This window comes from Syngnathus scovelli, chromosome 7 (genome assembly GCF_024217435.2).
Source record: "Syngnathus scovelli strain Florida chromosome 7, RoL_Ssco_1.2, whole genome shotgun sequence".
Taxonomy (NCBI): Eukaryota; Metazoa; Chordata; class Actinopteri; order Syngnathiformes; family Syngnathidae; genus Syngnathus; species Syngnathus scovelli.
The window spans coordinates 4232321-4243893 of NC_090853.1; the positions used below are offsets into that span (position 1 = coordinate 4232321).

Consider the following 11573-nt stretch of genomic DNA (forward strand, 5'->3'; position numbering starts at 1 on the left):
CGTCACTGCTAAATTGTTGTCAGAATATTTATTTTACCTCGTTATCTCCCCATTTTGTATGATACTGTCGAAAATAATCTGGCTCCCTATACTAGTCCATTAAAAACAATGATAATGAGACTTATATGACAAATATGAAAACCACATTTTTGCTCATGTTGATTTGCCGAGTACGGCGATCCTACTGCTTTTTTGTTTTATTTGGGGGGTGGGGGGATGCACACGTAGGCCTTGGCCCTATCTCTTGCGTCATAACCATGACGCTATCAGTAGTATATGTATGTGTGTGTTTGTGTGTGTGTGTCGGGTGGGTGGGTGTGTGTGTGTGGGGGGAGCGGGGGGTAGTTGTCCGTCACTATCCTTGATTTGAACCTCCTGTATGAAACAAAACAACTTATGATTGTGAAAACCACATGAGAGGTCAGTGGGCGAAAGTTTAAGAGCCCGGCAGTGCCACCTTGTGGTTAACTCTGACATTGACATAATGTTCCGATTTTTCGGCTAAACTCAGGCTTTATTTTTGATTGTTTAACTTTGAACTATTGACTGAAAGGATGGTTGCGACTCATTGTGTCACTTCATTCAGCTGCCTGGCAAGCTGAGCCAGGGTCTTCACTTCCCGCTTGCCCATCGCCAGCAACTCGAAGCGAAGGCTGGAGATGTCCCTCTTGATCGCTTTCAGTTCGCCTGCGGGACAAGATGTTTCTCAACCGAGATGCTGAGAACACGATGTGCGTGTTTTTGTGTGTGGGTGTGTGCGCTCCAATCACCTTCATTCACTTCGTCGTTTTCTTTGTCCCGCTGCGCTTTCAGGATGTGTCTCTTGACGAGGCGGCTCATGATCTTCTGGAAAATGGAAATAGAGGTGAGTAATTGAATAATGACAGGCTGATTCAGATCCAGCATGTCACCGTGCTCGAGGTAAAATCACTTAAATGAAATTGAAGAAGACCGTAATCTTGCAAGATTTTAATACACAAGATTAAATCCCAAAGTGTAGCACAATAGTAGGTGTTGGGAAAAAAAAAAAAAACATTGTTGTAAACACACATCTTGGTATATTTAATTTTACAATAATTTTTGGAAATAGTCATTTGAGATTGGTAATTAATGTTGACCCTACAAAACGTCAGAAACTACAAAACTAGATAGATGGGTAGCTAACTAGCAATATAGCTAACTAGCAAGATATCTTGCTAGCGAGCTATATTGCATTTTATTTTCATTTCATAAGTGGTAGTGTAGGTTTTGTAAAGTTCAGCTGTTGGTAGAAGTAGACAGGCAGGAAAGTAAGATTTTGTTTACTTGATAACGTGTTGGACAAGTGGATGTGTCCACTCTGGAGTCTTCTTGTTGACTTAACTAAGACCCAAAACATAAGAAGAAACATGAGGCGGACGCAGCCAACTTTGCAAAATGAAAACTCAGATTGATGATTCATGATGTGTTCCCTACTTTGTCGTGTTCCATTACGTCACGCTGCATATTTTCTCTGACTTTCTCTGGAGCTACATCCAAAAGACATCCTTTGAGTTTTTGCAAGAGTGAAGCAACCGGGCCGAGACTCGGGAGCAGGTTGAAGGGGACGGGCAGTGAACCGCCTGGCTCAAAGTACGAAAACCACAATTTGGCTCGGGCAAACTTCCACTCCACGTCGGCGTCACCCTGAACAAGACATAAAATTATTATTTCAATCTGGAGTCATCAAACCTTTTGGAATGCGAAAGGAATCCAGTGAAAGTGGAAAACCTTTGGCAACCAAGCGCACCTCAATCTCCTGAAAGGAACTATTGAACATGGCGATGAGCATGTTGAGCAAGACGATCACCATGATGACGTTGTAGACGCCGTACAGGATGTAGCCGATGTTCTCGATGAACTTGTGGTCGATATCAATCACGACCGACTTCACCTCTGACAGGCCGAAGATGGCCCAGAAGAGCGTTTTGAAGCTCTCCTCCAGTCTGTGATGAAGAATGGCGGAAATAAAGTATCAATACTTTGTTAGGTATCTCCACAAAAAGAATCAGAACAGAACCACAACTCACGTGGTGAAAGCGTCGTTGTGCTTGGCCCCGAGGTAGTACGAGTACAAGTTGAACATCCCCATCATGAAGGCCACAAAGACGGTGATGAAAATCACCAGGAACTTGAAGATGTCCTTCACCGTCCTGCCCAGTGAGATCTGCAACGGGCCAAAGCTCTCGTTGGCCGGCAGCACGTAGGCGATGCGGCAGAAGCTCAGCACGACCGCGACGGCGTACAGGCCCTCGGAAATGAGCTGCGGATCTGATGGAAGCCACTTGACTCGGGCTGGACGTGAGGAACGTGACAGAGCAGTCATGCTAGCAGTCCCTAAAAGTCTGAACATCTGCTCTGTGACTTACCAAGCTGAAAATACCGAATGTCCGAGGGCAGAGCGGCGCTGGACAGGTTAGTGTTGTTCTCGTCCACGTAGCGCTGAGCGGCGTACACGTGCCAGCACGCCATCAGCCGCGCGATGAACGAGCCATTGAAGATGGCCAAGATGTTGAAGTCCAGAAAGTTCCACGGTTCTGTGATATATTCCCTGATGTCCTGCGACCAAATGTCATTGCATTCTTTCCAAATTTTCCCTGTGGACGGAGAAAAAAAAACCTGAGACGCCGCTCGTAAGAGTTCTCATGACGAGAAGATCGAACCTAGCACCCAGGACACGATGAGAATCTCAATCCAGGTGAAAGGCGTGGTGTTCATGCGGAAGAGCTGCGAGGGTGGACGGTGGGTTGTCATGTTGGGCAGAAGCGACGGACCGTTGAACCGGTCGGCTGCGTTCAGAACCAGGAGGCACAAGAAGGTGACAAAGGAGGCGGCGTGGGTCACAAACTTCAGAAACGGACCACACATCACCTTCCCGAGCTGATGGAGTGAGGGAAACAAGATCATTTTAGATCATTGGAGACATGACATATCCTAGGATGGCCAACCTTGCTAGATGGCGCAATCCAGGACACGAGCGCTAGAAGGGGCAAGCTAACTGTGATCCCGAAGACCAGGAGAACCTTAACTGCCGTAGTCTGTCGACGGAGTCCAGAAACGTTCTGATACCAGATGGAGAGCAGCTGTTGCTGGCAGTTGGGATGGGCCACAAACTGACAAACAGGCGAAGATTTAAGACTCACTACAGCGGATAAAGAATATAAGACTGCTTTTATTTTGTCAAACACTCACTTTCTTAACGTCATACTTGATTGCGAGTTTTAACCTGGCCAGCTTTTGCCCACTCTCCAGCGAGTCGCCGTGCAAGATGGCCGCCACTTCCTCAGTGTTCTGGCACAAGTCCAAGAGGCTCACCGTGAAGTCTTTGCACTGCACGGACAGTTTCTTGTAGTCGTTCTGACACAACAGGTTGGAAGATGCGGGTCTTAATCATCATTAATCAATCATCGTACTCTGTATTTTTACCTTGAACTCCATCTCGGTGCTGGCTAAGACCGCCAGCTCGTGGCTCAGCTCCAGCGCCGCCATCATGGGATCTTCGTTGGAGAGCGACAGATAGGCCGGACTGGCGAGACCTTTGTAGGCGTCGATGCGGGACTGCGAGTGTCTGAAGGAGTCAACGGCCTGCTGCCGGCTGCAGGTGCCACAGCAGCAGAAGTAGTCGTGGGGCCGCTGGATGCGAGCCCCCCTGGCGAGAAGCAAGTGCACGATCTCGTAGTCGTGGCACTGGGAGGCCAGAATGATGGCCGTGATGTTGTTGGAGAAAAGGCTGCAGTTCTCGTCCTCGGCAAAGAGGTCTCCACGTACGTCCACCTGACTAGAGCTAGAAGACAACCTCTGAACGTCAGCAAAGTCTCGCCGGCTCAAGATGGCCTCCACGATGCGCACGTAACCTTTACGGATGGCCAAGAGCAACGCGTCGCCAGTCCCGGTCAGCTCTTTCCTCTCCAGGAGTAACTTGGTGATCTCCAAATGCTCGTTGGCCACGGCCAGCTGCAAAGCGTTCTGGCCCGTGAAATGGACGCCGCTGACGTTGATGTCCGGCAGCTCGTCCACCAAGCGCCTCACTTCGGAAACGTTGCCGTGCACAACAGCCTCTAAGAAGGCTTCCTCAGTCAGGGAGAGGCCGGAGCCGGGATGGTCGCGAAAGAGGGGGGCGGCCTTCCACGTGGCCGACCCTAAGAGTTGAGCTGTCATCTGCCCGTTTGCAAGGGAAACACATGGAAGCCATTGCTTGGGGTGTGGCGGACATTTTGTATTGCACTGGAGCAGACCAATTTTTTATGTAGTCGTGTGAAGGTTAATTTATTTTGACCAAGTCCTGTAGAGACCTTCAAGGAAGTGACAACTCTGCAGAGCTGAGTTATTACTCTCCGCCCTCATGAAGGATACCACCCACAGACTCATCATCTGCCCTCCTTGACACCCTCAAGCTCAACCTCGAAGGAGGCCAAACCCGGGGAAGGACACCCGCAGCATGTCGCCAAGCTTTTTATAGACTACACCTGACATGTTTACATGTGAGAGTCCCTCCAGATCAGCATATGAGGTTGAACAATGAATCAGCCACCAAACTAAGAAAATCTGCTTTCCTAGTCAGTAATTTCATTTGAAAGATGCACTCAAGGCACCCGCTAATTGCTACTTACGATGACTTCCCCTTTTATCCAATTGTACGCATTGTTGGAAAGGATTAGCTTGCGCGCAACTGACTTGAGCGGATGTGGAGTCACAGGTCATATAATTAGGTAAAGCCACAAACAAAGATGGTCACTTTTAAACTGACACTATTGATTTACACATTTGTTTATTATGGTGGTTGTAGTTTGCAGTTCTGCAAAAAGTATAAACCAAGGAAGGTTAAACATAAAGCCAAATAATAAAATAGGTTCCTTGTATTAGTACAATTTTTATTTAATACATACACTAGTTTTAATTTCATTTTTTACTAGCAGTTAAACAAATTAAAAGCATGCAGCCCATCTTGGTGAACATATATAAAATGACATTATAATCCTAATCAATTTTCCACTCACCTCAAAGAAAGTCTGGTCTGTCACTTTCCATCCACCAGTCTCATCGCGGTAAAGTAATATACAATTACGTAATGAAGGTTGTCTCTATCCTGCCAGCCTGTTGTTTGCTCGCCGCCTGCTTAAGTGACCAAGAGGTTGTGGTCATCGCACTGTTTTGTGTGAGGTCACGATTGGGAGGTGGGCGGCTCGGTGGCGCACTCCAGCACGCCCGTGACCCCCGTGGGGACAAGCGGATAAATGGATGGAAGATTGGGAGGGCACATATTTTAACTTGGATTTAAAAGCATTCTTACTTTGTATTTTTTTATATATATATATATATATATATATAATATACATTTATTTATTTATTTATTTATTTATTTATTTATTTATTTATTTATTTATTTATTTTTAAAGCTATGGGGACAAGGACATGTTTTTTTCCTTCTCGGGCATTATGCAAATTTATAGTACTTATAATGAACATATTAATTTCCTGCGTCTTTAGCGGCCTCTGCTGGGCAATTTTGGTACACGCACAGCAACCGTTGCCACGGAAGTGCGTCTTGAGTCGTTTAATGATGGCTGCACCGTTCATAAACATCCAGGTAAGTGCTCCATTTCTTAACTAAAGTACTTGAATAAGTTAAATACGAGTCACCTTAATCCACAACACTGACGACGTTTTGATCAATGTGACAACATTTTAGTGGGCGTTGTATAACTAGTATTATCTTTCGCGAATTGTTAGCAAACCGAGCTAAACTTGACGTGTTGTCCCGCCACCATTTTATATAATGTTTACCTCACTTATTTTGTCATTGACATATTTAACACAGTGCAAACACACATTCTACATCACTGTGACATCATAAACGTCATGGCTCTGCAGCAAGGATGTAGGTATAGATGAAAAAAAAATACACAACTGGAACGGTTTTTTAAAAGCAAATATATGACGTCACGTCAACTATTACAAAGCTAACATGGCAAAGCTAATATTGGTGTGATTCAGGAGTAGCAGCATTATTGTTGCTCCCAAATGACTGAAAGACAAAAAAAAAAAAAAAAGGCTTGTTGTCCCCACACAGAGATGAGTGATGTCGAGCCTCCAGCAGGAGAGAACAGCTCTGGTTGAGGAGCAGAAGGTCAACAGAGAGCGAGCTCGCAGATGTGTGCAGGAGACCAACCGCAGACGCAGGTATGATAATACAAGGAAAATTCTCTTTTTTCTCCGTTAAGAGTCACATCAAAAGTCTGCTCTTTCTGCGTCAGGGATCTGAGGGAGAAACAGCGATTGTGGGTGCTGCGGGAGCAACAGCGGCGTGAAGAAGTCCTGCAGCAACGCCGCCAGAAGATTCATGCTGTCACTGAGCACTTCCAGAGGTCTTACGTGCCTCCCTCTCAGAGGCCGACTCAATGCGAGCGACTCGGCTTGGGAAAGGACAGTCCAAATTTGGAAGATGCCCTCAGTCAAATCCGAGGCCCCAAGCAGGCGTCCGCCATCCACAGGTATTGTACAGAATACAGAAAAATTCAACAAATATGATTGTTAACCTCCTTGTTATTTTGCCAGTCAAATTATATTCAAAACATTAGGAAAACAATATTTTTTTAAATAGAAAAAAATCTAAAAAAAAACCTGAAGATTGTAGAAAACTTTTTTAGTAGAAGTTTTTTTTTAATTTTTTTGTTTAATATAAAATGTTTTTGATTTTTTTGTGTTTGTGTGTATGTTAAGTCAAACAAGCAGCGCCCCCACTTCCAGACCCCCCGCCGCTGCATTGTCAGAATCGCCCCGACACCACACTCCTGCCTCGGTGCAGGCGTACGTGGGACGTCAGGAGCAGAGCACTTATGCCCGCAAGTGGCAGGAACTTCCAAAGAAGCAACTGGAGCATAGCGGACAGGTATATTGCAGGCTTGTTGGCATCTCCAACCTGAAAAGGGCTTCCTCAAAATGACCAATCAAATTTTAGCCTTTTTTTTTTTTTAATGTTTGTTTCTTTTCAAAAAGTTTCTTCAGTAGAGTGAATAAATGTCGCCATCTGTTGGCAGCTGAAAGCAATGTAGCCTCTTTTAGGTTAGTGCACATTTGCCTGGCAAGTATATTCCATCCATCTATCCATCCATCCATCCATTCATCCATCCATCCATCCATCCATCCATCCATCCATCCATCCATCCATCCATCCATCCATCCATCCATCCATCCATCCATCCATCCATCCATCCATCCATCCATCCATCCATCCATCCATCCATCTTTCCCCAGCTTCTTAATCAAACCAGAGCCGACCAATGATTTTTCCTGCCCATATAAACCGTAGCTGATGACAATTTTCATTGATGCCGTTGACGGCATTTTACGTCAACAGCGCTCAAAGTGTTGCTATATGCCACTCATCACATCACCCCCCCCCCCCCCCCCCCCCCCCTCCTTTCCATTTCAGGATGACAACATGTCCTGCTGCTCCAAAACCGACAGTGTGTGCAGTCAGGACAGCTTGGAGAATGAGGAACCCAGCAAGAGCACCATCCTGCACTACTCTGAAAAGCCCGTCCAAGACCTCAAGTGCGCCAACGACATGCGTCATCTGCTGTCGGTGCCCGGGCCCACCTTGGTGGCCGTGAAGCCGCACATCCACAGGCTCCCCGCTGACCTCAACTACAACCTGCCCACCCAGAAGGAAACCTGCGCCTCTGTCAATAACCTCAACAAGTTCTCAGCGGACTTCGCCATGTGGAAACACATCAATACGGGAAGCCCAAAGTGCCAACTGAGTCACGAATCCAGCAGGTCCGTGGCGTCGTCGCCTCCGGCCTCCAGAGTCCAATTCACCAAAGGCATCCTTAAAACTACGCCCGGAGAAACGCCGGCAGAATCCCCGCGAGCTCACATCAATGCCGTCAAACCCGTCCAGTTCTTGGTGTGCGACAGCATCGAAGTGGCCAAAGCCAGGTCCAAGGCTGCGGACTCCAAGAACTCCTGCAAGAAACTGCGCTGGCTGGACGAGGAGGCCGGCGAACCCGACGGGACGCGAGCCAGAGACAGCCACTCGCAGAAGTGGGCAGATGTCGGCGTTCAAGTCAACGCCGATGCCATGGGCTCGCACATCCCTCGCGGGGACTACTCGACGAGAGTCGGGACGGCTCTGCTTCCCTCGGGCTTTGTCGCCCAATCCCCGGTCCCGGTGGCCAGGATCCGAGGGGAGTTGCAGACCACCATGAAGCACGGGGGCCCCGCCAGGGGCTCCGCCAGGGGCTCGTATGGCAGCGACCTAACCCGCGCCAGCCATCAGCTCCTTCTTCCGCCTCCTGAGGAGGCTCTGCACACAGACACGCAGCAACTTATGACTGGCGACAGTTCCGCCATCAATGCTCGCCCGCCGCCCGCATTTCCCCGCCCTACCCCTGACAGCATCTGGAAAGGCTCGCCCACTTTCAGTCAGCCGCCCACGCCAGGGGGCGGCGGTCGAGGGCGGAGGGTGTTATCAGGGGAAAAAATGTTGGACCGCACCCCCACCGATGAGGAGATCTATCAGCTGTGCCAGGATGTCCGCAGCGCCTTTGTCAGCACCGCGGGACAGCAACTGGACACGTCATTAGGTACGCCTGTAATCTAAAACCCGTTCCAAAGTTGATTAAAAAAAAAAAAAAATTCTTCAATTATATCATTTTAGATAAATACTACATAGTTTGGTCAAAACAATTATACATATCTTGCCGCCAGACAATTTTTGTTTCTTTTTTTTCTCAGACAAAGCCGCGACCCCCCGATGTCAGGCTTTCACGGGTGGGCGGGCCACAAACAAATCCGCTGCGGATCAGAATCGACGACCTTCTGGGTCAACCAATAAGAAACGTGAATTCTTTAAGGTAAGTTTGTTTTTTTTCAACTTCATTTTAGAATACAACCTTTAAACAAATCTAACACGTAAACTTTGCAGATAACAAATCTCCAGGCTACAAATCCAGTAGGACTCTCTCCCAAAGGCCACTACACGGATCAGCCAAACAAAGGTAGGTCGCCAGAAAATAGTCACGGTCCAAACTGGCAAGTCACTGACGCCGTCACTCCCATTTTTTGTCGCAGGCGTCAAAACTGGCAGTCAACGCCGCCTCAGCGACCTGTACGCCTACGACAACCACAACAAAGCACACAAGATCACCTCGCAGCCACACCAGCAGCAGTACCAACGCCGACACCCGGCGCCAACGTCCATCTCCATGGAGGAGCAGAGAATCTTTCAATCCCTCAACCGACTCAACTGCCAGCTGTACCGCAAAGGTGGCTTGCATTGACCCGAGTCCAGCGATAGCATTTAATTTCTAACCAAACGTGCCTTATCAAAGGACAAAAACGGGCTCGAGAGCCTGATTTCAATTTCAATCCTGCATAGTCAGCGTTTTTTTGGTTTTTGTGGAACATTGTGGACAATTATTTGTATCTTTAATGTACATAGTACAATCAAAAGTAATATTTGTAACAAGCTCAAACTTACTGTTGGCTCAATTTAAAAAAAAAAAAAAAAAGCTTCCTCTAGCTAAATAACATGAGCAAAAGTATTTCTGATGCAGCTCTTGAACTGTTTGAAATGATCCTAAAATGAGAGCGCTTAGGTAGGTGGGGGTTCCAGTTTGACTTGGGGTTACCTCGCTCCTCCTCCCAACATGTCTGATTTTGCCCTTTTGTCGGCCTGCTCATACTTGCTCCAAAAAGTAAACGTGGAGGAAGCCCACCTAAAGTGTCAACGGCTCTTCTCCGTATGACTCTAAAAATAAAAACTGCTCAGCACAAGCGTGTGCATGTCCTTAAATCCCATCCAAAAACCACATGGCTTATTTCCATTTTCTAGATGGTGATTCAGTAGCCCGTAATGGCTCATTTGTTGCCCGTTTTTCCTGAACGCTGACAGGAGGTGGTGTGCTTTCATGACATTTAAGCCCTCGGCCGGGACAACACCCAAGAAAGACAGACGGAAAATAAGGGAAGACGTTTCCACTCGGTTGCAAGTTGCAGCTTGCGCCGCGGCGGGGCCCTAATCTCCAGCGTTTTGTCACAGTCCATTTGAAAATACTTGTTGAGAAGGTAAAGCTTACTGGCTAACTTGGAGATTTAAATTGAACTTCAGGCTGCTATTAAATAGACTTAATTGCGCAACTTGTTTCTACTTAGCAGAGCCAACACAAAAATTAGATAGTCGGGTAATTTTGTTCTGTTGCTTAATGTGCATTGTGCTGAAAAAAATAATAATGCCAGTGGGTAACAGTTAGCCTAAAGGACAACATGGGTCTGTTCTAAAAATAGCTCACCAGTGATGTGACACTCTTAAACATTTCTTCATGTACCAAATATTCTTATTTTGTTAAAAAAAGAAACTAAGAATATATGTTCAACGAAAAAAGAATGCTTTTAGTTACCCTTTTTTTTAAACCTCATGAAACAGGTTGCAGTACACATGTCAAAACATTAGGGGGCACCCGATCTCCTTTGTGCTGTAACACGATCCAACCTATAATACAATCACATCAGGCGAGCGTAACACAAGTGACCCATAAATTGATTGACAGTAATACAGTTTGAAGACATGAGAGGATATTGGAAGACAGCACACAAATTTTAATGGAGGAGTCGGGCTGGGGGGGGAGGACAGATGCCTGAAAAGATGTTGACCAAACATGAGACCACCTCCAAGTGGGTGGTCCACTCGCATCGCTGTCGACTGTCCCTTTAATATGTCTTACTGCGTTACAGTGACGACCACAAGCAAGGCTGCTGGCTACTTTTAGTACTTTCATATAAAAAAAAAAAAAAATTGCACCATATACAAAGATCCAATTGAGAACATGTAACAATGAATACAGCCTTTTAGAACACGCATAACACAAAAATGAGCATGTGATTGGTGGCTCCAAAGCCCTTAATCTGCTTTACATTGTTTCAAGGCCTTTTAATAGGGCTCCATCCTAATCATTCATTCAGCGAGATGTATGGGAAACAGAGCCTGCGCGTCCACAGACACTGGATCTTGACAAAATGATTTCTCAATGGAAGAGGGGTCTCATTAGCATGACAATTGTGGGAACTCCATGCATCACTTTTCATGAAAGACTGTAAAAAAAGAGTGAAAGGGAGAGAAAACTAGTGCCATTATGTGTCACGCTAGAAAAAAAGGTGGGATTTTTTTTTTGTAAAAGGACGGATTATGCTAGGATGTCATATTTTGTACATTATGTCACATACAGTCAATAATGGCTTTACAAAGAAAATAATACTGCTATTTTTTTTACTTTTTTTCAATAGAGATGCAAGTAAACAAGTTGGCGGTTAGCATGTGACCTAACATCATTTTAATTCAATTATGCAAGTACGCAGCAACGCAATTCAACTTCATGTTGACCGGGAGACAAAATGTACATTGGGAATGAAGCAAACAAACACACAAAACCATTTGGGTGCGTTGGTGTAACACTTTGCAAATGTCACTGTTGTTTGACCCACAGGAGGTCTTCCCGGGTGGCTCCTTTGGGCACCTGACATAACAACTGTTTTCATATGAATGATGTCATTCT

General features: G+C 46.2%; 2 protein-coding genes across 2 annotated transcripts; one reads left to right on the forward strand and one right to left on the reverse strand.

Moving 5' to 3' along the window:
* Positions 1–541: 541 nt before the first annotated feature.
* On the reverse strand, positions 542–5200 carry trpc6b (transient receptor potential cation channel, subfamily C, member 6b). Its single transcript, XM_068651221.1, has 12 exons — positions 5016–5200; positions 3445–4176; positions 3211–3375; positions 2967–3131; positions 2682–2898; positions 2388–2615; positions 2049–2313; positions 1769–1964; positions 1456–1665; positions 1306–1362; positions 771–846; positions 542–687 (listed from the first exon to the last, which is right to left on the reverse strand). The coding sequence occupies exons 2-12, from the start codon at positions 4174–4176 to the stop codon at positions 566–568; spliced, it is 2433 nt and encodes an 810-aa protein (XP_068507322.1). The 5' UTR covers positions 5016–5200; the 3' UTR covers positions 542–565.
* Positions 623–9798, forward strand: cep126 (centrosomal protein 126). Its single transcript, XM_049726888.2, has 10 exons — positions 623–731; positions 814–865; positions 5506–5605; positions 6089–6198; positions 6273–6509; positions 6739–6907; positions 7451–8606; positions 8758–8876; positions 8948–9020; positions 9094–9798. Exons 4-10 carry the CDS (start codon positions 6098–6100, stop codon positions 9300–9302), a joined length of 2064 nt encoding a protein of 687 aa, XP_049582845.1. The 5' UTR covers positions 623–731; positions 814–865; positions 5506–5605; positions 6089–6097; the 3' UTR covers positions 9303–9798.
* The last annotated feature ends 1775 nt before the right edge of the window (positions 9799–11573 follow it).

Excerpts from the sequence above, each read along its gene's own strand:
- trpc6b (XM_068651221.1), bottom strand. The coding sequence starts at position 4,176 with ATGACAGCTCAACTCTTAGGGTCGGCCACGTGGAAGGCCGCCCCCCTC. Across the intron at positions 3,132-3,210 it reads TCAAGTATGACGTTAAGAAA|TTTGTGGCCCATCCCAACTG; the intron begins GTGAGTGTTTGA and ends CCTGTTTGTCAG. Across the intron at positions 688-770 it reads AAACGACGAAGTGAATGAAG|GCGAACTGAAAGCGATCAAG; the intron begins GTGATTGGAGCG and ends CTTGTCCCGCAG.
- cep126 (XM_049726888.2), top strand. The coding sequence starts at position 6,098 with ATGTCGAGCCTCCAGCAGGAGAGAACAGCTCTGGTTGAGGAGCAGAAG. Across the intron at positions 6,908-7,450 it reads AACTGGAGCATAGCGGACAG|GATGACAACATGTCCTGCTG; the intron begins GTATATTGCAGG and ends TTTCCATTTCAG. Across the intron at positions 8,877-8,947 it reads AGAAACGTGAATTCTTTAAG|ATAACAAATCTCCAGGCTAC; the intron begins GTAAGTTTGTTT and ends TAAACTTTGCAG.